Source organism: Felis catus, chromosome D1 (genome assembly GCF_018350175.1).
Source record: "Felis catus isolate Fca126 chromosome D1, F.catus_Fca126_mat1.0, whole genome shotgun sequence".
Classification (NCBI taxonomy): domain Eukaryota; kingdom Metazoa; phylum Chordata; class Mammalia; order Carnivora; family Felidae; genus Felis; species Felis catus.
Window position 1 is genome coordinate 101816433 of NC_058377.1, and position 22478 is coordinate 101838910.

At 40.9% G+C, this 22478-nt stretch overlaps 1 protein-coding gene across 3 annotated transcripts in view; it reads left to right on the forward strand.

Moving 5' to 3' along the window:
- Positions 1-17816: 17816 nt before the first annotated feature.
- LOC109492298 (fatty acid desaturase 2-like protein FADS2B) overlaps positions 17817-22478 on the forward strand; it is a 36333-nt gene continuing 31671 nt past the window's right edge. Inside the window, exon 1 of one of the 3 annotated variants that reach the window (XM_045039306.1) lies at positions 17817-18337. In XM_045039306.1, coding sequence (XP_044895241.1) covers positions 18011-18337 — 327 coding nt within the window. In that variant the 5' untranslated portion in view covers positions 17817-18010. The remainder of the gene's footprint in view (positions 18338-22478) is intronic. The other 2 variants (XM_045039307.1, XR_006586623.1) reach the window with 2 other exon arrangements.

Below are 22478 nucleotides of genomic sequence, written 5' to 3' on the forward strand. Positions count from 1 at the left end.
AGGTAGGGGAGAATTAGGAAGGTTTCCTAGAGCAATCCACAGAAGATTTTGATGGGGAATGTTAGAGAAAAATATGAGTGCATTCAGGGTCAGAGGGGGATGGAGGAAAAACAGTGTGAAGGGAAGAAGAGAGGAGAAAATCAAGTCTGTGGGTTACTCAAAGGCTGACTTTATCAATTGCCCATGTGACCTTGTCCAGCTAAACCTAACATTTGCTCTAGACATGAGCTGAAAATATATATAGACTTTTTACTACATCGTATTCCAGAGTGAACACAAAACTAACATAAAGCATCAATTACACAGGGTTTGATAATTGGAATAACTCATGAGACACAGGTATAGCAGGAAAAAGGAAGCACGGGCAAACTCAAAGAGATCCAGACTTCCAGACACAGACGGCAGGGTGCTTCCTCAATCACATAGGATGCACTTTTGTATCTGAATCATGAACTACTAAGATACATGCAGGATACCTTGGGCTCAGGAGAGCCACAGTCTTCTCCAGTGAGTGGGTTTCTACCCCTCTGCTTACATAGCCAAAATTAGGCTACATGACCAAGAGAAAGAGAAGAAACCAAGAGAGCATAACAGAAGCCAAGTGCAAACCATCTATCTGTTTTTTATAAGCAAAGCTAATAAACCAGTACAAATTGTCTACCATGTCTCTCTTAGATCCTAGAACAGGAACATTTATCAGTAGTTAGTTGCTTTCACTCTGATTTGGCCAAGAATCTGCACCTTGGCTCCAATCATCCCTGGAAATAAGCAGATGATTCAACAGATCATCTGCTATATGTATCTACACATATAATCTACATTTCCTCAAACCAGAAGAGGACAATTTAGGGTAAAGTGCTAACACAATGGTAAGAAAAACATCTTTTGGCTGTATTCCTACCCCTCAACCCTTCATTCTCCCGATTCAAATATTTCCTTTCAGCCCTTGTTGCCTGAAGGGCAACTGGCTGCAGTTGAGGCTGACACCTGCTCTTCCTCTTGTGGCCAGACTTAGTTTCCACTAAGTACCTCCAACTAGTACATCCAACTCATGGCTGACCACTCCCAGCTCTGTTGCTGGAGGAAGTGGGTCCTCTCTCCAACCTCAGAAACTATGCTGCTCTCAAGCACAAGAGGGCGAATCACTGCTTTCTCCCTGCCACACATAAAACCATTTGATCTTCTATGACAAAAGCTAATCAAGTTAAGGCTGGATATTCTGGACCTTGGCTGCTGATGTGAGGTTGGCTACACATAAACTTTGGAGCCACTGGTATAAATTGTTTTCCACTGTCACATGGTTAACTTGCCAGTGATTGAAGTGGAAAGGACTTTGAGTCAAGGTTAGAATATAAAGCAGACAGTGCAAACATTCACGAGTCCAGAGATGCCTCTGTCTGTGAAGTTTCGTTTGTGAGGCCCTCTCCTAAGGGCTGTTGATGGATTCAAATCCACTAAAATTGATGCTTCTCTGAAAGACTGACGTGCTTTTCTATAAACTGTGTTTATTAAGGTGGAAAGCAGGATCCAAATGAAAGGTTAGCAATTAAAGTCCTGACTTGAAAAACCACTACAGCATGCCATTGTCCAACCACAAATAGAATAATGCTTCGAAACTCGTAAGCAGCTGAGTTTTTTATTAAGTAATGTATAATCAAGACTTATTAAATAATTCTGGGAATTATCCCAATGCCAAGAGCAAACTGGGTTTTTTTTTCCAGTTTTATTGAGAAATAAATGACATACATTTCTGTAAAGTTTAAGGCGTACAGCATAATGGTTTCACTTGTACGTATCGTAAAAGGATTAGCACAGTAAGTTCAGCTAACATCCACCTTCTCACTTAGAAGAAATAAAGAGAAAAAGAAGGAAGATAGAGTGAAGAAAAAAAACTTTTCTCCTTGTGATGAGAACTCCTAGGATTTACTCTCCTAACAACTGTTCTGTACATTGTATAGCAGTGTTAGCTACAGGCACCATGTTTTTAAGAGCCAATTGTTGGGGTGCCTGGGTGGCTCAGTCGATTGAGCGTCTGACTTTGGCTCAGGTCATGATCTCACAGTTTGTGAGTTCGAGCCCCGCGTCGGGCTCTGTGCTGACAGCTCAGAGCCTGGAGCCTGCTTCAGATTCTGTGTCTCTCTCTCTCTCTGCCCCTACCTCGCTCATGCTCTGTCTCTCTCTCTCTCTCTCTCTCTGTCAAAAATAAATAAACTTTAAAAAAAGAGCCAACTGTTAATTGAATTGTAACTTGACTTGGCAACACAGGGAAGAAAATCTCATGAGAAATAGGATGTAGACTGGAGGAATGGAATTCAAGGAGGAATGGAATTCAAGGAGGGCCCTAGAAGGTGGAGATGAGCAAATGTCATCTCCACCCCAAAGAAGCCTGGGTGTGGGATAGAGACTCATGTCTCTGGCTGCCTCCCAGTGCAACACAGGCAGCCATAAAGGGATGGTCAGATCACCTAGTGATTTACACCCACCCTCTGACTAACTGTGAGCCCCAATGGGCATGCTCTAAATCTAAGTACTGAAGGGTAAGACATGGATATCTAGTGGTTGCTTTCCTCCTTATTCCCTTTCTTACTCATAGTAAAGAGCCTGGTCTTGGACAGAAAGACTAAATTCTAATTCTAATGAATTTGCTCCTGAGCAAGACTATTCCCCAGCCTCAAGGTTTATGCAGGAGGGACTGAGATGCTTTTGGTCAGGCTCCACTCAGCAGCAATTCCAGAATCATCAAGGATGAATTTACATTTCAGGAAAAAGCTAGAGGAGCAAGCTAGATATTGGACACCACTCCACAGGAATGCCCAGAGATTGATCATAGTGAGAGCATTATCACATTTAGATTTACAACATTCCCTCCTCAGTTTCTCAATCCACCCACAGAATTTAACCACAGCCTGCTTAGTGTTGTGCCCCTTTTTTCTAACTCACAAAGAGGAAAGAAGAGTCAGAAGTGGTTTGAACAGACACTTGCAAGAAAAGAAGTCAGAGCGGAGGACTAACTCCCCTTTCCAAGGAGCTGGGACCAGGGAATCTAGATATTAAGTGAGCAGTTCATCACACAGAAGGCAATACTTGGACAGGAGACTACAGAAGGAGAGGAGAGATCAGACATGGGATGGCAGAAATGAGAAGGAAAATTCTAAAGTAAAAACTAAATGGCTCCTGGAAGCTGTAAGTGCTAGAAAATGACAGAACAGGACAGGGGAAGAATATTCACTCTAAATATGAGTTTGTTAGGCTTTATGTAAGTGTTAAAGGCACAGTTCTTTCCTTTGAAGAGCTAAAGAAAATTTTTAAAAATGAAAAAAGAAGATAAGTGAGATGTTCACAAAAGATTAATGGATGCCTATTAACACACGAAAAATGTGTTAAAACAAAACTTTGTTAAAACAAAAAGAAATGTTCTAACAGCGAGGCAGACTTCTGGTACCAGTACAGACCCGAAATGACTAACATGAAAACCATCTCTACATTAGCAGGGGGGAAATGGACATTTCTAAAAATAAAGGACCCAGTGTCATTTTGGGAGTTTGTAAGGATAAAGACCTATCATAAGTTTATGGCCTTTGATAGGGGATTGAGATCCTCAGGCAGTGTGCCCGTCTTACAATATGCAACTACCTTTTATTTTCTTATATCATAAGTTTTTGTCCCACTCTGCCTACATAAGCAGGATCACTTAGCTAATGAGGAAGCCTAGACATACGCCCATATTTATGAAGCTTTGTCATTTTATCCTCATTGTGAACATGGTAACTCACCTAAATGGATAAACCCCCTTTTTGGAGAGAGGTGGATGTGATTTTTAAAAATGGCTCTATCAAGAAAGCCTGATCCTAGTTTTGGAGATGGGAATGGAGATGCTGAGAAAGTAATGGTTTTCAAGTAACAGGGATGCTTCAGTGTAAGGGTGGAATATTAAATTTAGCAATGGCTTAGATCTTCTCGTACCCTCTACACAAAAGCAGGAAAACTTAACAGAACTGTCTCAGCAAAAAAATTACTCATGAAATGAGAGTAAAAATTTGTGAAAGCTGAAAAGGTGGTTTACTTGTCACACAAGGATAAACTCAGGGGACAAATGCCTCTGGGTAGAAAAGTACTTCAGGTAGAAAAGTCAGGAACTTGCAAGTACACATCCTTTAATTATAAATGGTGAGACTACTGTGTACCCGCCCATGTCTACCATTGAGTAAAGATTGGTGGGAAAATTTTAAGAACCATTTTTACTTGTTTAATGTACATTTAATAGAAGAAATAGTATCAATTGACTTCTCTACCTATCCATTATTTTTTAGTTTATTTTTTGTCCTAACCTGAAAAGTGGAAGAGGCTCATTGTGGAGAAGTTTATGGACCAGGATAAATGTTCAACACAGACAAAATCTATCTATATGACATAAAAAAAATGCTTTGGGACACCAAGATACCAAAGGGGAAATGAGCTTCTGGGTTTCAAGTGGGTAAAGACTAACTCATATGCTTTGGGGAAATTATGCAGGTTTTGTTGATGGATTTGTTCTGCTCTGCTATGCTATTAAGTTTTTTGCTTCTGTCTCCACTTACTCCTTTGATGGACTCATCTGGTTCCACTGTCATATATCAATATCTCCTAAATTTATATGTCCAGTTAAGACCTCCCCCAAAACACAGACTTCAAACACCTACTCAGCAAATATTCTTAGATTTTTCAGAGACATCTCAAAATTCATACATTCAAAAACAAACTCCTGATATTCCTCTGATACAACCACAGCCTTCCACATCTTAATCACATTTCCATTTTTCTAGTTACTCAAGACAAAAATTTTGAAGTTATCCTCATTTTCCTCCTCATCTTCTGCCCCACATCCAATCCACTCATCAATGCTATTGGCCCACTCCCTCCTTTGCTACCACTCTGGTCCAAGTCATTAATAAGCTCCCTCACTGGAATTATTGGTACATTCTCCTAACTGGTTTTTCTGCTTCCACCTTTTCCTCTCAGGAATGAAGTCAAATCTCAGAACAGCAACCACATGATCCTTTAAGAAAAGAAGTCAAAACAGGTAACTCCTCTGCTCAAGACCTCAGTGACTCTCATCTCACCTGGAATAAAACCAAAAACCCGTTCCATGATCGCGGTCCTTTGTTTATCTTACCTTATTTGCAATTTCTTTTCTCCTGACTGATGACTTTCCAGCCCCACTGGTCTCCTTCCTGTTCCTCCAACACATACCAGATACAGTCCTACCTTCCACCTGGAAGTCTCTACTTCCAGATATCCACGTGACTCACTTCTTCAACTCCTTCAATTTTTGCTTCCAATTTCATTCATTCGGAAATGTTTCCTGACCAGATCGACTTCAACTGCACCCCCACACTCCCTCTCTTCTCCTTCATTGCTTTGTCTGCAACAATCATCACCAGTTAAGGTACTATATATTTTGCTTCGTTATTTTACTTATTATCTGACACCCATTTTTTAATATAAACTCTGTGAAGGTGGATATTTTTTCTCCTCCTAACACCCCTACTCCCACTCCCTTGGTTTTTCCCTAGTACCTAGAATAGTGTACGGCATATTGTAGATAATAAACACTCATTTGTATTTTAGAAGGTGCTATGAGAACTCATTCTAAGTTCTCATTTCACCCCAACCCTGAATTTGCAGTAAGTTTTCCTGGGGTAAGTCAAGAGACTCTGAGGTTCATAACTCTGGGTCAAAACTAGATGTTCCTCCCCGGCCAATATCCAGCCACTATCCAGGATCCAAAGGCCCTCGCAGCTAGCTATTTCACCTATATAGAGACCACCTCATCTATATAGGCACATGCTCAGAAGTTGGGTGATGGCTACTGGTGTTTTACAGTCCTTTTTGTGAAAATTTGAGTCCACTGGCCCTGGAGGCTTCCTTGGGATACTAATCAAATCTTTCTACAAGAACTGGTTACCCCCCAAGATCTCATGATGAACCTGAGTTTTCACCACTTCTCCTCCGTTCAACTCTGCAGGGCCGAGGCAGTTAACATGGAGAGAGATGTGATATGATAGGATGGGGGGTAGAGGGTGCTCTCATAGGTTCAACAGCAAGAGCAGTTGGAGATAGTTTGCTCTGAACACTTAAGAATACAGACCCCATCTAGGTATCCTAGTACCTACAGACTCAATCAGTAGGTACCCCAGAGCCTTCACAGACCCTCTTTCACCTCTTCTTATAACCCATGTCATCTTCACCAGCAAGACCAGAGTGAAGACTTGAAGACAAACAAGTCCACAGCATAGTTCCCATGTCAGAAAGAGACCCAGCAATCACTAGCTGAAGAAGCCAGCAGCCTCCAGATGATGAGAAAACAACCAGGTTGGCAGGAAAGTTACCACAGAGACTAGGATGCCAGAAGATAAGACAAGTTCCCACAGGTGATCCCAAGAGACTCCTCCCATGTCCTTCACAATACAGTTTCCTGGGGCCCCTTCCCCATACTTCAACAGGCTAACCTGGAGAGAAGCAGAGAAATGAGACAACTGAAAGACAGCACCTTAAGAGAATGGTTAATTAGCATTTAACAGATTGATCTGTATTGCATTACATCTGAGTGCAATATAAATGGATTTCCTCCTGCTGAATTTGCCACTTATAATCCAACACCATAGTGTGGATTCCTCAAAGGGATCCTAATGGATCGTCTGTCTGGGTCCTCTCTGCCAGGCTAGCCTCTCCAATCCTGAGGCATTGCACACTACCCACGGCATCGTGCATTTAGTCATTCATTTTTCTTTCAAGTATTAGAATGAAGGCAGTTAAGACATAAGAAGAGTCCATTTAGAGATAAAAGAGCTGTTCCAGCCTTCAGAGCCATTAATTGCTACCTGCACCGTGACTTGGGCAGCACCTTAACTTCTCTGAATCTGTTTCCTTATCTGTAAAATAAGCATAATATACCCAACTTTGAACTACTGGAATTTGTATTAAATAAAAAAGTAAACAAATATGAGTGAGATTGGTGCATTTCAAAGTGCTCTGTAAACTTAGGACATTGTTATTATGGATACTAAAAGTACCATCAGTTGGTTGCCCACTTACACTATTACAGGGTGCAAATCTGAACAAGACATAATCCCTGCCTCGAGTTTTTTATAATCTAATGCAGTCATTCCTTAGGTTCATCAGGCTTACCCTCTGAGTCTTACTCTGGCTTTTCAGAAATCTGTTCACTTCATGCTGAGAAGGGAGTAAAGTTTAGACTGAGGTTTGGCTCCAGTCTCTTATCCTGAAATGAGTTACTTGATTGTGTACAATTCCCTGATCCCCGATCCAGCACCTGCACAAAATGCTGTTTGCTCACACACCAGGTAGGCAAGAAATATGACACAGACACTCACACACAAGTGCAGAGGGACTGAAATGACTCTGCCTCTCTAAACTCCCACCTTGGACATCTCTGTTAAGCTCTCAAGCACAAAGGAAGATCTTTAAAGATTGCCTTGCATAAGTCTGTATCCGTGTAGTGGGAAATTGAAGTAACCCACCAAATAATGAACACCTGAAATTTTGCTATTGCCAGACCTGGAATTAGTCAGAGAAGCTGGTAACAGTGGGCCAAGTGGCAGGAAACTAATTCACCTCTTCATTTTGTTAAAAGTATACACACACACAACCACACACACAGATAGATGTATACATAATGTTATATTAACATATGTTGACCAAGAAGAATCTGTAAAACAACCAAAAGTGTTTATTTGGAGTTTGGGGCTTGCAATCTGGGAGATGCAGAGAGGCCAGAAATTGAAAGTGTGCTCTGAATTGCAAGCGGTGAGTGCAGGCTTAGAAAAGCAGAAACCACGAAGTTACATAAGTTGCTTTGAAGGAACTAAGATTGGTGCTGACAGGGTTAAAATGACTCTCTTAGACACGACTGGCCATTTAGTGAACAGATGTTGTATTATCTCTGTTTCAGTCCAAATTGGAAGGATGTGTTCCTGGAGGTGGTTGAGGTGCAGCTGACAAGCTGCAAATCACAAAATTCACAAGCCCGTGGTTTTTCAAAATGGAAGCAGGGGAAGTGGATCCATCCTGCTTCCCCAATATCCTCCCCACCCTATTCTGAATGATGCCCCTAGTGATGCTTACTCCAGTTTAGAAGCTTTTTTCACACATAACATACTTATTGTATTTTATCATTTTGTATTAACTTATTTTCATGATATTTAATTAGCATTAATTTTATCATTATTACACACATTGTAAATTAAGCACAAGATAAACCTCCCATAGGACCCACCATACGTGGGCATGGGGGGAGGAAAGTCCAAAGGAAAAAATATATGAAATAGAAAGAATTTAACTTACACCACTGCACACATATTGTATTTAAGGGTATAACTCCCTTCTGCCACTCTAAATACTTCTCTACAAAACCAGAAAGCCGGGGGGGGGGGGGGGGCGGTAAAAAAATCAATTTACACACACACAAATCAGATGATATTTGTATAACTGGGTTTTTTTTTCCCTCTCCTGCCTCCATCCCCAAGGTGAAATCAAGTTCAAAGATAGTACTTTTCTTAAGGAGGAAAAAAGAAAAAAGAAAAACAGACACTGAGCTTTCTCTGCAGAGATTTTGCACAGGGAGATAATTAAGCTCCTTCTCTCTGATAAGATATGCAAACTAATTACGAGCAATTATCTGACACCAAGGTACAAGCAGCTGCAGGGCTGCTTTCACTGAGCCTACATCCTGGAGAGGGCACAGCGCTTTGGTTTCCGTCTGTTATGGAATAAAATCAGAGTGAGATTTTAATGGGGCTGGGTGAACACCAAAAGTCTAATTAAATGTGAGGGGTCGATCCAGGGAGCAGGAGAGTGGCCTTGCTTTTAGAAAGTCTTTTAATTTTATTTAATTCTTACTCCAAATGCTATTCATATAGTTAACTCTTGCTGTGAAGGTTAAACAAAGACATATATTCTCACAAGCTAATATTTGGCTGCAGAGGTATGGCGGTAATGTCCAGCATGGTCTGATCCCTGATATGTAGCCCATGACAGAAATGGCTAAAATGGACCGGGTCTCTTCTGTGCATCTTGCATTGGGTACAAACATTTGGAATATTTGGAAAATATCTTAGACGTGAGACATGGCTCTGGGTTTTGGGAATTCAATACCCGAATGTTAAACAAGTAAAAAAAGAGGAAAAGAGAGAAGTTTAGCTAAGGATACGAAGTTATGAGAAAACAAAATAGAGAAATAGTCCAGACGCTAATGAGTGGAACAGGGAGAAGGCTTTTGTGAGGAGGAGACTGACAACAGAGCAGAGTGTGGAATGATCAAGAACAGGGCTCTCCAAACCCCTAGTGACAGCACAGTCCACACAGAAGGCACAAGTGTGTGTCCTGAATCAAGAAGAAGCTTGATTTGTGGGAACAACTGAAAAAAGGGTGTTAAGTAAATGCTGGTTTTCCCCATCTTATAGCTGAGAAATTTGAGTTTAAACAACTTGCCCAAAGTTCTTTACAACTATGTTCCACTTCTGGGAATTCATTTAACTTTACTTTTCCTTTTGGGGGAGGCAACTTATTTACGTTTCATTGAAGCAATATGAAGCCACATTCATTTGGTGGTCTTGCTTCCCCTTCTTCCCTGTGATACCATCTCATCCCTCTTCCCCATGCCCAGCGCTAACCAAAAGGGGTTTAGTTTGGGTTTTGTATCACTCAAGTGTTAATGCAAATACAAGCAAATACATTTTCATATTCCCATCCTCCTTCATTATCCCCAAACGATATGTACTACATAAAACATATGGCTGTTCTATTTCACTTAAAAATATATCCTGGCGACTGTTCCATGGCTACCTAGAGAGTTTCTCATTTTTCCATAAACCACTCCCCCGTAGACAGAAGAACCATTTATGTAATGTCTTCTTTTGATGAAAATCTAGGTTGTTCCTAGCTCTTCGCTGATGCAATTAATATATTTCATTTTGCTTAAGGGAAATCACCTGGTCGGAGTATTGCCAAAAGTTGCCATTTCACGTCCACTGGAGTAATAGATTTCTACTCCTACCAGTACCTCACAGAATGTCCTCAAAGCTCATTCAAACAGTGTTTTGTAAACTTTTGGATTTTTGCCCATCTGAAAAGTGAGAAATGTGATCCCTGTTGGTCTCAATTCATAGAAGCTCTCCTGATTTTAAGAAATTAAGCTTTTGTCTGAGACGGGAGCTGCAATTTTTTTTCCTCAATTTATCACTTGTTTTTTCATTTTACTTATGATGGTTCTTTTTCTTGCCATAAGGAAGACTTAATTTTTTCTTATGTTTTGTTCTTTAAGGTGATCAAATTTATCAGTATTTCTTTTATGGTATGTGGGTGTTTGTGTCATAGTTAAAAAGTAGTTTACCAACTCAGGATTATAAAGACTTCACCCCTGCATTCTACAAACACTATTTTGGCTTTGTTTTTTTATATTATTGCATCAGGTAGAGTTTATCCTTGTATATGGTAGTGAGGTATGAATCTAACTTCTAGGAGCTGGGGTATAAACTCAGATCTACTGAATCTGTCTGGCTGTGCCCTAAAGTTGGGCAGTAGCCTCTAAGAGAAATCTACTCAAACTCCAAAATATGGATCTGACCAGTGAAAATGAGGTTGGAGGTCCAAGTGTCTGAAGTTTTTGCAGGGTTCTTGGCAGGCTATTTTGTGATACCCTGTTCGTTTCCAGCCTGTTCTAAGGGCTAGAGCCCACGTGACTGGACTCCACAAAATAAGTCACGAAGGAAGGGACTGAACAACTGTTTTGTCAAAAGAAGGCAGCCTTCTTCTATGTAAAATATAAGCTCATGATGGTGTGCTTGTGAGTCAATTCACTTTCTCTCAGGAAACTCGGGTCCGAGTCCTACCTTGGGCCCTTCCTAGCTATGAGATTTGGACAAGCCACTTCATTTCCCTTGGCCTAAGTTACATCAAGTGTAGGAGAAGGAATTTGGGCCATTTGTGCTTTGTCTCCATTTACCCATGGGGGTACATCCCAAGACCTCCAGGGGATGCCTGAAAACAAGACAGTACCAAATTCTATATATACTCAGTTTTTCCCTATACCTAAATACTTATAATAAAGCTGAACCCATAAATTAGGCACAGTAAGAGTTTAACAATATTAATAATAAAATATTACAATTATAGCAATATACTGTAGTGGAAGTTATGTGAATGTGGTCTCTTTCTCTCTCTCAAAATATCTTATTGTATTGTACACACCCTCTTCTCGTGATAATGTGAGATGGTAAAATGCTTACCTGATGAGATGAAGACAGGTGAATGACATAGGCGTTGTGACGTGGTGTTAGGCTACTACTGACCCTCTGACAATACATCAGAAAGAGAATCGTCTGATTCTTGACTCTATTGACCATAGATAACTGCAAGTATAGAAAGTGAAACAGCAGATGAGGGCTGTGTGGCTACTGTATTAGTAGGTTACTCACAGACTTCTGTGGCTTGGCCAGAACTTGAATCCAGGGGGATGTCTACTGTTGTGTCTATTTCTCGGTATGGTGATAACAATAAAATAATAAGCATTTATTGCATACCGGTCGCTCACAATTCCAAGCATTTTGCATGTATAAATGTACTTAATCCTCAACAGCACTGGGAGGTAGACACTGTTATTATTCTTGTTTTGTGGGTGAAGAAAGTGAGGCACAATGCTTCAAAAGCCACCCACAAGGAAAACTGTGACAGAGGAAAAAGCGAGAGAAGGAGGACAGGGCGGTCATAATCAATTGAAATTAAAATATCTTACTTTTGGAACTTTTGCAAAAACATATGACTGTGTGACACATTCCTGGGGTTCCTCATAGGGGCCTGGGAAGGGACTGATCCAAAGTGAAGGGATTCCTGGAAAATTGGCCTCTAAAGGAAGGACTCCTTGGGAACCTATTTATTTAGAGATTTAAATGATGAGAAAGAAACAAGTCATGTGAAAATATGGAGAAACAGTATCTTTAGAAGAGATTGCACTGGTTCAACCAGTGCAAAGGCTCAAAGCAAGAAGAAATTTGAGATGTCTAAGGCATTGAGAGAAAGCCACCATGTATAGGATGTAGCTTCATCTTTCTAGCAAACTTGGGAGCATGAAAGTGATAAGTAACTCAGTGTGGAACTTCTGCCTGGAAACTCATGCATCATTATGACGAGCTTAAAGAAACATGTGAGACCATCAGATAAGCTGCAATGCCCACTAGAATTCTGACAATGCCTGATAGACCCCCAGAAATTGGGGTCAGGGAAGTTTATAGAGAGGCCAAGCAAGATTCAAGCTTCTCACTCCAGCCTTACTACAGCATGTTTCATGTATCTATTTTATGCCCTGGATTCCTCACAAGGACTTACTTGAAACAAGGGCTCTATCACTGGGAAAAGTTGTAAACATACAGAACCCCAACCTTACCCTTTGATCTGAAGGACACTGAAGCTCAAAAAGAGCTAATTGTCCTAAAGCCACAATTAGATGGGACAGACCATTGCAAGAACTCCAAACTCCTGGCTCCCATGCTAGAGCTCTTCCCAGGAGGCCATACCTCATCCATTTTTAATCTTCAGTAAGTTTTCTTTGAGAATTTTGATGTTGTTTTAAATGCACTATAGCTGTATTTTCACCAATTTTTATTTTCTACCCAGCTAATGAGACAAAGCAGAGATCTGTACAACCTGTTCAAGGTAATATATGCTCCATCTGTCACAGTGGAAGTTGAGAAAGAGAAAAGTGACTCTTCTACAGCTGTGAATTCTACCAACTGGAGCTGCTACTAGGAATATTATTTCTTGATATGTCGACAAGAGTCAAGGTATGGTGCATGTGGTTGTGATGAAAAGGCTAGGAGGTATCAGCTTCCTTCCCCTTCCACTCCCACCACCATTAGCCTTTTTCAAATCCTCATTACATCTCAGCTTAAACCATTGCACAAACTATCAATTGTTCTCTCTGCCTCCAGTCTTTCCCCATTCTAGACTGCCATCCAGTCTTGCCCAATTCATCACCTTTCAAGTAAAGCTCTTATAAAAACATGCTCCTTCACGCACAATCTCTCCTATAAATAAAATTATAGAAATCCCAGAATCTCCAAGAATATGTGGATCCAATCCTCTAAATTCAGCATTCAAAGCTTTTTGTGATCCAAAGCTTTTGTAATAATTCCCATTTTGTCTCCAACTCCTGCTTTTATTCATGCTGTGACCCAGAAAGTTTGAGTGTTCTTCATTCCCACACTGTGCTCTTTATTTTTGCAAACATAGATCTTTGCTCTTCACCTCTGCCCACGTGTTCCCCCTGAGCACTGCCATTGGACAGCTTCTCTGTGTTTCATGGTCTAATTCAATGAGATCTCCGTTATGAAGGTCTCTTTGTTTATGGCAAGCAAATAAGAATTCTTCCAACTTTCGCTACCCACACTGGTTGTTATACCACTTTAATGATAGTTCTAAGATGCTGTCTTGTGTTATTGCTATTTGTGAACTATTTTGTTCCCCTTATATATTGTAAGGGAAGAGCTAATCTATATATCTTGGTATCTCCTAAAGGGCCTCACACAATTCACAATTCCAGGGACACAGTGAGTGTTTGGCACCTGATTTGATGAAAGGACAGGACTGGGAGATCCTCAGTATTCCATTCCCCCAGTTTGGGATTAGCCCACAGGCAATAGGTCAGAATTTGAAGAGAAATTCCTCTATGAAATATTCAAAGCCTCTTCCCAAACAGAGGGGTAAAGATGGAGGGTCACTAGGATGCACCTTGACAATAAACTGACATCCAATAAAGTTAGTTATAGACAGCTGACACTGTGACAAAATAGAAAGAGCCTTAGATGGAGCCAGTTGGAGCCATGTCCAAATCCTGGTCAAGTCACTTTCTAGCTCTGTGACTTTGAGCAGGTTCCTAACTATTCTGAATCTTTCCTGCAAAACCAGGCTCAGGGTCAGCTGTGCAAACTGCCTGAGAAATGGTAATTAATACTTTGGAACCTAATACTTCTGCCATAAAAAGTAACAAAACGACAAGAATCAGAAAATCAACTGCAGAGCTGAGTATTTATTACTGAAATCATTCCCCACCGGCATGAAACAGCCATTTGCAGCAGCAAACACCTGTTAGAAACCCAAAGTTTGGGTCTTTGTCTTGTCATCTGAAGGGTTTTTTAAGTCTTCAGAAATCACCTTTCCTCCTTTTTTGCAGGCTTCCCATTTATCATCAGATCTAAAGATGATGCAGATGACACAAGACTGTGAACAGCACATCCAAAAAAAAAAAAAAACACAACAGAAACAAAAACAAAAAAACAAAACAAAACAAAATGAACACACCTGGAATGAAAGACCTAAGGACACTTCTAATGAGAGTGGGAGAGAAGAAGCAGGGACAGCACTGAAATGAGTCCCAAGGCCTGGCACTGCCAATACGGGAAGGGAGCCAGGCGTTAACTGAGACTTGCCCCGTTCATCACAGAGAATATATGACAGAGGAGAATGTGAACATTTCTGAGTCTTTGTTATCCATTGAGCCACTCATTCACTCTGTCCTCATGTACTGAGGATTAGGATGTGCCAGGTTTGAAAAATGCAGGAATGAAAGTGGCTATCCCTCAAATGATTCATGGACTTGTGGAGGAAAGAAACAACAAAAACAGTGCAGTACTGAGCGCTAGGCAGTGTCAGGTCTGAAAAATGCAGGAGGAAAATGGCTTGTCCCTCAAATAACTCACGAACTCATGGCGGAAATAGACAACAGTTCAGTCAAGGCGCAACAAGAGCTACAATCACACTGTGCTGGAGGGACGGAGAGAGCACAGAGGGGATCCAGCTCTAGCAAGGTGGATCATGAGAAACTAAAAGTGCTGCTTAACCCGAGTTTTGAAGCATTAACAGGAGTCCCCGGGTAGGCAGGGTGGCACGCGCCAGCATGCACGGAGTCCCCTTTGTGAGTCCACACATAGTCTAATGTAGGAGCACAGAAAATACAAAAGGGTAGCAGATGCTAAAACAGTGGTGAGCAGAAGTCACACATTCACCCTTTCTTGTGGATCCTCCAAAAATGCTTAGTTAAATGTTTGCCACATATGTTCTCAGGAGAGGAGTGTTTATTATGAAACCTCATGTTATCTGTAGGCTTAATCTCCACATATGATAGAGCAGAATCAGAAGTGTGCTTCAGCTATCGTCACAGAAGAGCATTGAAGAAATTATCATACCAGGGAAATCAGATATGGTTTCTTTTTTAAAAATATATTTTATAGTTTTATTAAAACCTAATTGACATACATCACTATATAAGTTTAAGGCAAATAGCATGATGATGTGATTTACATATATTGTGAAATGGTTACCACAATAGTTTCAACATCCGTTGGTAAGACTTTTAAATACAGAGGACAAACCGAGGGTTGCTGGAGGGGAGATTCATCAGGGGATGGGCTAGATCAGTGATGGGTATTAAGGAGGGCACTTATTGGGGTGAGCACTGGATGTTATGTATAAATGATGAATCACTACGTTCTACTACTGAAAAAGAAAAAAGAAGTTTTTCAGACATGGTTTCTTTTTATCTGAGAGCTGGAAGGAAACTCAGATACTATCCAATATAGTATTTCTTGGCATCCTCAAGTACTCTGTGAAGGATTCTGGTTTCATTTGAGTTATAAAAAATAATATGTGTATTAGGATGACCAACTTCTAGCAAATTCTGTTATGTAATTTTGGTGTTCAAGTGTTTTGTGTTTGTGGTCCTGAATATTTTGATACCAAATGATCAGCCAAAGTGATAGTTTTTGGCTTCTTATTCTTCGGGATCTCCAAGTTCTCAAGTTTGAGAACAACTTTATCTGATGCAATCTCTCAATGTGAGGTGAGGATTTGGAGACCCAGAAAGGGAAAATGGCTTTGAAATGCATCCAGTTAATCAGTAATGGGGACTAGAAGCCCAGATGACTGGTTCAGCATTTGTTTTAACACAGGTCGGCCACCACCCCTCTGAACAGGCAGCCACAAGTCCCATGACCTTTAGGGTCTCTAATTACACATCCAACTTCATAATTCACAGCAATGCAATTTACCTTTATGGCCAGAGAATCATCTTCTAGTTTATCTCAGACGAGGTCTGTGCCCCACCTCTCTGAGAAGCAAGCAGAAAAAGTCAAGATAAATTACTCAAGCTTGGGATAATTAAAATTGTTTTTTTTTTTTAAAAAATCCTCACTCTCTGAGTCTCTCATATGATGGAATTCATGACTCCACATATATACGTGGGAGATTTCTTATGTTCTGATGAGATGATACCATGACACTGTTGATCCTAAAGTAGGTATTGCTATTTTGTTTGTTGAAGCAGGTAGTAACTGCTTTCCTATTAGGACACTTTTAAAGCAGAGGAAACAATCAATTTTTGCTGTGCTTTACACATATTTGAACTTCATAAGTGGTCACTGAATGAATGGCAAATCGATGTTACCTCAAACACCCATTTAATAAAATATATGATCGAATTAGAACTGGGAGGTGAGTGAACTACTGGGTAGGGGGATTCGTGGAAACACAGGGCAAGGTTCATAAGTACTTGCTGTTCAGCAAAATTCTTTGGGGAACTTTGATGAAATCAGCTATGGTAGTCAAATAATCCTCCATGAGATATAAGACCTTCCAGGATCAAGGTAATTGGGACCAGATGTCCAGTTCCTTCATCCAGCTATTTCCTCTGCTCGGTGCCCTACTTGTTCAACCATTGAACAAATAATTATTAAATGCATACTGTGCTAGACCTAAGGATACAATAGTAAACACGATACAAATCTCCATTTTCTCATGGAGCATGTGGTATCAGTCTTTGTAGTATTATGAGAATTCTATCCAGGAAAACTTCCGAAATTTATAACCTTGAAATTTTTTTCCTGGTATCTCCTTACTTTTTGCACTTGGTACGGACAAACGTTTTGGCTTCCCAGTCCAAATGATAGAAAGTAACCCTTGTTAATATCCTAAATTTACATCTCCTCAATTCAAGATATTAGACAATTCCAGAAGGAGATCTTGGTTCAGCTAAGGTTGGGTAGCTCTCCTGGATCAGCCTCTGTGGCCTGGAGGAGAGGGATGTGGTTGTTCTAATGGAAATACAGTGTATCCTTAACAACACAGGTTTGACTTCTGTGGGTCCACTTATATCCATGTTTTTCTAACAAATGCAGTACAGTACTGTAAATACACTTTATCTTCCTTATGATTTTCTTAATTATTTGTTTTCTTTAGCTTACTTTATTGTAAGATAAAGTATATGATACATGTAACATACACAATCTGTGTTAATGGACCTTTTATACTATCAGTCAGGCTTCTTCAGTACTAGGCTATTAGTGGTTACGTTTTGGGAGAGTCCAAGTTTTATACGTGGATTTTTTGACTGTGTGTTGTTCAAGGGTCAACTATATCATTCAGACAAAGGTTGGGCAATTCCATTACACAGAGATGATGGAAAGACAATTTAATACACTTCAACCACACGTGGAATTAACAAACCTAAATGTCTCTATCCACAGGCACGCCAGAGAGCTGGGGAACCCAACTCCATGGAGTGGCAGTGTAGGACAGCCCTGTGACCTGAGCCTTGCCCCACGGCCCTGGGGCAGGCCACAACTTTCAGACCAACTGTGATTGATCCAAGCTCTTTACCAGGGGACATTTAATGATGAAAGAGGATGCTGCTGAGACATCAGCCAGCAGAGAGAAGGGAGTGACCAAGCCTCTATCTGGGCAGAGAAAACAGGACAGACAGAGAAGTGTGAGGCTGGGGATGAGCTCATTCTCAGGATGTGAAGAGATAACTAGGTTAAAAAGTTTTCTGTGCAGGCATCAGTAGTATTCTACTGCAGTATTCTACTGCAGTAGAATAAGAAGGAAGGAAAAGTGTCATTTTATGGTCTAATCAGAGGCAAATATTAGAAATTTCAGGATCCAACCTAGAAATCAGAGGGGTACAATGACGACGAAGCTTGAAGACAAGCATGCAGGGAATGGGGACCTTGTAGGAGAGGGTCAGCCATACCTGGGTGAGAACTATCAAGAGAATGGGAAACCAGTAGCAAATGGGAGAGGAGAGATCTCTGTAAAGCAGGAGGCAAATGGAACGCGTGGCATGCCCAGAAAAAGTCTCAACATGTACAGCTGGCAGGAGATCCAGAAACACAATCAGAAGGCTGATCAGTGGCTGGTGATCAATCGCAAGGTCTACGATGTTACTGGCTGGGCCAACAAGCATCCAGGGGGGAGCCAAGTCCTCAACCACTATGCTGGGGAAGATGCCACGGTAAGGAACTCAAAGCTCTGCCTTCTCTCTTCCGACTGGGGGGTGGCTGGGACTTGGCTCTCTTTCCCAAAGCATTTTGAGTACGTGCTCAAACTCCACAATTGCTCATCTCCTCCCAAACCAATTTTTCAGGATTCCTATCCAGCAAGAACCTGAAACTAAATAAGCCTCAAGGACTAGCTCATTTTGGGATGGGCTCAGATGCTGACAGTGGATACTGTTTGTGTATTTTGGATTTTGTTTTCTCTTGGTGTTGTGTTTTGAATTGGAGTCACCGTTTGCTTCCTGGTTTAGTATAGTTGACACACAACATTTCATTAGTTCAAGTGTACAATATAGTGATTCAACAGCTCTATACACCAGGCTATGCTCACCACAAGTGTGGCTACCATCTGTCACTGTCTTTTAAGAAGAAAGTTACAAATGCATGAGTAAAGTTTGGGAAAAATCACGTCTGTGCCCATCTAGAAATTTCTCAGACTCTTATAAATGGGGTGTGTAAAAGGAAGACAGCAATTCACATGATAGGCATCAAAATGTTAATAACAATAACACAAACCTACAATTATGGATAGTGCTTTTCTAACCCAAGTCACAGGATCAGCTCAGATGATGTGTTGGCAAAGATGCAGGCCTTCAACCACCTTGGAAATAACTGATAAACTCACTCAGCTTGAGACAGCTGAGCTGATGAATCTTTAATTTTCTGATGATGTTTATCTGTAAGAAGTTAGGTAGGGGCGCCTGGGTGGCGCAGTCGGTTAAGCGTCCGACTTCAGCCAGGTCACGATCTCGCGGTCCGTGAGTTCGAGCCCCACGTCGGGCTCTGGGCTGATGGCTCGGAGCCTGGAGCCTGTTTCCGATTCTGTGTCTCCCTCTCTCTCTGCCCCTCCCCCGTTCATGCTCTGTCTCTCTCTGTCCCAAAAATAAATAAAAACGCTGAAAAAAAATTTTTAAAGAAGTTAGGGGAAAAAACCATGATTCCACATCCAATTCTAGCCAACAAGATGGAATTAATTAATAAAATAAAACCATCAGGACTTTAAGATAAAATACCCATGCCACCTTGGGATTCATATCTTAAGAATGAAAATCCTGAGCGTGGCCAGCCATGTACCCTGGACTTCATGTAAGTAAATCCAAAAGTGTTTGGAGAAAAGTTTCTCGCAAAGGAAGATGGTTCAAGAAGAATGGGAGGCTCCAGAGGAGTTCTGACAAATATAATACCCCATAGCTACTCAGAATTCAGGGAGCCTGAGCTTGGCACCTGGATATATGAACGTGGGAAAGTTGTTAAAATGCTCACAGCCTCTGCTTCATCATTTGTAAAATGGAAATGACCTTACCAATCTAACTGGTTTATGGTAAATGGGACTAATGCTTGTAAAGTGTTTAGCACAATGCCAAACACTTAATAAAGTTTCATTAAATTTTAACTATTATGATTTATCTCACTGGCATCCATAGCCTCAGAGGTGTGATTATTATTTCCTGTTTACCACCGGCTTAGAAATCTTGATTATATTTGGTGTCATCTGATTGGGAACAGAGAAGCCCATGGTGGAGAAGCATCATTCTCTCTAGTGAAGGAGGGCAGGACATAAAGGACCTACAATCAGAGACTTACTCTACAACCTAAGACGTGTTTGCAGGTTGTGCCCTGAAAGGCAACTGTGGACCAAAGAAAGCATAGTCTCTGTTAGCTGGCCCTCAACCCATGACCGCACCTGCCCAGTGAAGAGCACCATTCCTTTATTTACATGGAAACTCTCCTTGAAGCTTCTACTTTCCTCATGAATGCTGAATAGTGATAGATCATTAATTCACTCATTCATGTAGTCAGCTATTCTAAAACCCTTGTTAAGGGTCCAGCGTAATGATTAAGAGTACAGGTTTGGGAATGGAAAAGGGTTGGCTTGTATCTGAGCTCAACTACTTACTAAGAATGTGTTGAGAAGGTTGATGAAACTCTTGTAGCTTTGGCTTCCTCATCTAGAAATTAGGGATCATGATACCTTCATCTCGCTTGGCAGAGATTAAAAACTAAGAAAAAAAATAGCAGTGCTTTTGTTTTATTATTACTTATTTCTGAGATGGGTTGTAATTTTCTCCAAAGAAAAGGCAAGACAGATAAATCCACAAAACAAAATGGGTACATAAGTTCCTGTTATTTCCCATATGAGTTGTCTGATTGTTTTCAAACTATATGATTTAAAACTAACGGCATGGTGGTAATAATTAGAGTCTAGGCCCAGTATTTTTACCTGAGAAGAGTTCACTGGGGAAAAGTCAGAAACAACCTGTAAGTCCAAGAAGAACTGATTATATAGTTATCAATATATCCATATGATGGGCTATTTTGCAATTATTAAAATAGGATTACAAAGCATTTGAGGATGAGACATGCTTATGAAACAATAGTTGGGCACAGTCTTCATGTAAGACAACACTATGTTCTGGGTTCCATGAAAGGCATAAATGCAACCTTGTGATACATGTACATGAACGAAATATCTAGAACAAAGAAAACAAGTTCGTATCCTAGTGCTGTTCAACCCACTTATTATCTCTGAAGTCCCCACTCTAAGAAAGACACTGGGAAGCTCAAGTTCTTTCTCATGATGGTCAAAGGCCAATATGACAGGGAAAGGATAACCAAAACTTAGAGGAAATATAGAAAAGTTCATCCAGCTATTTGGAGGACTACCATGTGGAAGACAGGGGAGCTGTATGCAGTTCAGAAGAGTGGCATGCAGTCAGTGGAGGTGAGGGTAGGGCTGGAGGAAGAGAGGATTTTTCACAGAGGTGGAATGAAAGCAGGATTCACGTCAGGAGTAAACACCCAGCCAGAATGGGCATCCCAGCTTAACCACTTCTTTTGCTTAGCACAATATTGGCCCATGGTATGTGCTCAATTAGCGTCATTGACTATCATGGCATAAGGAGGACAGAATGTGAGAAAGGAGAGGTAGAGAAAGAGAAAAGAGAAAGGAGAGGGAGAGGAAGGTTCTTGAGAGCTGAGCCATGCCTTCCTCTTCTTTCTCCTCTTCCACTACACATAATAACACTTCCCTAGCACAGCATCCATCCCCATCGGCAATCACCACGACAAAACCAACCCAGATTTCTAAGCATTAGTGAAAGTGAAAGTAGTAATCAGTACGAGTAGTTGCATCTTCTCTGGGTTGTCAACATTTCTTAAATTATCTGGTTCTCACCAGAACAACGATTCAAGTAGAAAATAGGTGGAGAAGTAGAGAGAGGGGGTGCTGAGGCACTAAAGGTGAAGATGAGCCATGAGGACATGCTTTCTTTCAGAAAGGCCAGTCTGGCAGCTAAGTGATGGCTGTACTGAAGAACAGTCAGCCAAAATGAAGGAGGGAGCCCAGGGAACACGTTGAAAGTCCTAACAAGGCACTGACCACAGGAATGGAAAAGACGGGGTAGCTGCAAAGGATGTCTATGAGACATAATTTATAAAATGTGATGAGTGACTGGTTGAGTAATCGTGGAGAAACAGTCTGTCTGACTTGTGCATATGTGACATAGTGAACTAGGTGACTATATCCATGACAGAATAGGGAAGCCAGGAGGATGAGCAGGTTTGGGAAGGAGAGCAGAGAGAGAGAGAACTGGGGCTGGAGCTCAGCAGAAAGTATCGCAGAAAAAACCTTGGTATAGGGAAGAGCTTTCAAATAATGAAAGTTCTCAAACAATGAAATGAGTTGCAGTGGAAAAATAACCCTCTGCTTATTCCTGTGGGTGAAGGGGAATCTGGGTGACTTTAAGTGAACATTCTCCATTCCAAAAAGGCTTTCTCCCAGATGAAGGGCAAAGACGGCATTCTCCTTACAAACTGACCTATTCACAACTCATGTACTACCCAAAATATGAGGGGGCTTGTTCTAGCCTTTGCCTTGGAGCACATGAGACCAGAGAAGAGTAAGCATAAGAGAAATTACTCAGAGATGTGGGAATGCATATGTGGTTGGATGTTGACTAGTCTGGTGAGCTTTTGTGAGGTGAGTAAATCAAAATCCATGTTCTAGTTACCTTGTTTTGTGACTGTGTGTATATATATTTCTCACTGGTGTTTTATTTCCAGAATTTCTTCCCCCAGACAAACTAAATATAATACAAA